This window comes from Cajanus cajan, chromosome 10 (genome assembly GCF_000230855.2).
Source record: "Cajanus cajan strain Asha chromosome 10, NIPB_CcT2T_4, whole genome shotgun sequence".
Taxonomy (NCBI): Eukaryota; Viridiplantae; Streptophyta; class Magnoliopsida; order Fabales; family Fabaceae; genus Cajanus; species Cajanus cajan.
The window spans coordinates 48628914-48632415 of record NC_138526.1 but is presented as its reverse complement, the minus strand read 5'-3'; the positions used below and the strand labels follow the sequence as shown (position 1 = coordinate 48632415).

General features: G+C 38.5%; 1 protein-coding gene across 1 annotated transcript; it reads right to left on the bottom strand.

Moving 5' to 3' along the window:
- Positions 1-646: 646 nt before the first annotated feature.
- Positions 647-2878, bottom strand: LOC109805527 (scarecrow-like protein 14). Its single transcript, XM_020367627.3, has one exon. The coding sequence runs from the start codon at positions 2854-2856 to the stop codon at positions 889-891; it is 1968 nt and encodes a 655-aa protein (XP_020223216.1). The 5' UTR covers positions 2857-2878; the 3' UTR covers positions 647-888.
- Positions 2879-3502: the final 624 nt, after the last annotated feature.

Sequence of the window (3502 nt, the reverse complement as noted above, 5' to 3'; positions counted from 1 at the left end):
GAGTTTACTACCTTCAAATAAAAATAAATAAAATAAAGCAACCGAGTGAACCACTTTACAAGCGGTTCAGGTTAATTTGTCGGTTCGGCAACTAGTCTAGTTCTATATAAAAGTTCTAAATACGAATCAATTAGCTGATATCCGACTATATTCTGCTACACATTCATACACTAATTTTAATCATTCACACCACAAACACGCGTTGTATGAGACTTTATGAGCGTAATGTTTACTTAGTGAGCAGTCACCATGTAGCTTGTAAACATGGTTGTACTTTATCTGGTAGCTCACTTGCATATAGTATTGCAGTTAAAGCTTCTTTACTAAACTAAGACTAAAATCGTTAACAGTAATTACATGAAATCCTTCAAGGTGCAAATTTCTATTTTTCATTTTCATAGATAAATAAGGAATGAAGCCAGCTATTGCCGTATTGGTAGATTGAAAATCAAAGATTTAATGCTCTGGGATCTAGTTAGTTCTGTATGTATTCCTTTTCAAGCGATTGCCCATGTCGTGGATGAGGATAACCAGTACTGCTAAGGTCAAGTTGGTCAAAATCAGATCCAGGAAAAAAAAAAACATGTGTGTAATTGAGGTAAGTTCATAAACAGTTCTGTTATTTGAGGTATACATCTGTTGAGCATGTACTAACATTAGCAATACAATACCGTTCAAGGCTCTCAATTATATTTGTTGAATTGTTAGATATGTAAGTACTAAACAAACTATATATATGTGGAAAGAAACTAACTCATGATTTTTGTCTTTCCTCATATCAAACAAAAATTGAGCTAGTGAGATTCAAGGAAAGTAGTAGCTTTGTACAAGACTAGATTTGATAATTTGGAAGAAATTAATAATATGATACTGAATGTGCAAGGCCTATTATGCTGGTACCCAACAAGAGGAAGCATGCAGAACTCGACCCTTCCAACTTTGTAGCATCCAGTTGCCATCCACCTCTAGATTGAAACTAGGGTTGTATCCATCATCTTTCAACCTATTCTTCACTCTTTCAATGATTTTGCAATCGAGAGGAAGTGGCCTCAACCCTGCTCTCATGTTCCGAAGCTGCCACTGCTTGTATGTCTGAGGCCTCTCAATCCTATCACAACCTTCACAAGCCACAATGTTCATTATCTCCCGACCATACAACTCCTTCTCAAACATTAACCTCATGGGATCCTCACGACCAACGGTGGTGTCCAACATGTCAAACAATGCAGAGTAATGAAAGAGAGCCTCCCTGAAGCGTGACACGAAGAAGGGTACATCATAGCTTCCGTTGACAATGCTATGAACAAATATGTCAGGGTTGGCCTTCTTGATCAGCCTCAAAACAGCATCTCTTGGATTATTCAACACCACGGTCTCATCAAGGAGATGCTCAAAATGAAACAAGCAATTCACAGCCACGAATTCGTTAGTCTGTATCTTGAGGTCCTCAACTCTGATGGTGTCCCATCTCTGTGCAATTGCGTTGAACTCGAATGGAACATTGAAACGCTCGCAATAACTTGCGAGTCTACGCCCCGTCTCGTGCACCCTCTCTTCAGGTCTGAAACCTGGTTGTGGCTGATCTATCCCCGTGATGCGAACCTTGGGATGCCCACCGGGGCGACTTGATAGACGGCTTATGAATTTAGGCCACTTGAAGCCATAGCGGATACCAAAGTCTATGATGTGAATTGTTTTCTTATCCTGGGTTCGATTGAAAATTGAGTTGTTGGTGAAACTGATTGCTAGCTTCTCAAACGGACACACGGAAACGTACACATGGTAGGCTTTTATCATGTCTTTAGCAGTGGTTCTTTTGGAGGATAGAACCCTGAAAACCTGGTAACCGCTTCCATCCAAACGCGCTTCAAGGGCGTTTCCAAAGTAATGTGCAAGCCTCTGAATGTCATCACCTATTGGAGAAGAATGCTGCTTAATCTGCTCTATTAACTGCCTAGCAAATGAAGGACTATTAGAAGCAATAGCCTGTGCACAAAGCATCAACTGTGTCCTCAGATCCACAACTTCCTCCTCACTCTTCCCACCAAACGTGCTTGTTAATATTGTCTCGTTGTAGAGGGGCGTGTTTGGAGGTTTACCTTTTCCTAACCCCGTGTTTAGAAGCACTTTATCAAAGAGTTCAGGTAGATCATTTTCATCCACATACGCTGCTGATTGTTTCCTGCTTCTTCCATCTAAATCGTACTCTTCACGCTCACGAATTCTCCTTCCTCTTGACACAAAGTCTTCTTCTTCTTCTTCTTCTGTCTTGATTACCACATTCGGAGGGTTTGTGAAAGAAGGGAAAAAGTTAGTGTTGGGAAGGAAGCGGGTACCTTGCTCCACGCCTCTCTCGAACTGCTGTAGAAAAGTAGAATGAAGAAAGGGATTGTGGAGGGTAGTGAAGTTGGGGGTTGAATTAGAGGGAGGAAGAAGGTTAGTAGGAAGAATAGGGCTGTGTTCATCAGCACTATAGGGAGAGTCAGCGGAATTGGTGGTACTGCTACTGCCAATGCTATAATCAGTGAAGGTACTAGAGAGGCTTTGATCGGGGCTCTCCACGCTGGGATAGTTATGAACGTGAAGGACAGTGGAAGAGGAAGAGGAAGAGGAAGAAGAAGAAGAAGAAGAATAAGAAGGTGGAGGTGGAGGTGGAGGGTTGTTGTTGGCAATAACCTCGTACAATTCTCTCTCAGTGTGTTGGAGAGCTAAGGAATCTTGGAACATGGAGTACCTCTCCTCGGTGTCGTCTTCCATCAGCATCTGCTTTACGTAGCTAAGAACAGCGGAGGAATCATTCTCGTCCAAGTAAGACTCTTCATCACAAGTATTCGTGGTCGAGACTCTTCTATCCATATCTATGAGTGGGAAGGATTGAATTAATGTGCGCCTTTTATTTATATATACATGGCGGGGATTCTCCGGAATAGATAACACTTAATTAACAGGAATAGGAATAGGAATAGGATCCAAGAATATAGATGTAACATTTATTTTTTAACTTTTAAGAGATCTCATTAAAGGAAAGAAAACCTAAAAATGCGAATAAAACTTCTTTTTAACTTTTAAGAGATTTTACTATAAATCTAAATAACATTAAAATATATTAATTACAATCTAAAAAAACACAAAAGATGTAAGTGTAACTTATTATAATTTTTTTATTGATAAATTACAATAACCTTAATTCTTTATATATTTATCCTATTTGTATAATCACTGAATTCACTCTTGTGATTTTATTATTACATAATCTAGTCCTAATTATCGCAATTATCATCTCCTATGAAAAAAAATAAAGCATTTAATAATAATCGAAGATAAAATGTTAATATTTCCAGATATTTATTTTCATCCTTCTTCCTCTTCCATTACATTCTCTCTTTAGAATTAAGATCTCCTTACAGTTCAAAATTGAATTGCAATGAATCTCCGCCACCAATTAATATTTTAATTCATAAATTTTTTAATGAAAAATATAATTAAAAGAGAATGTACGTAT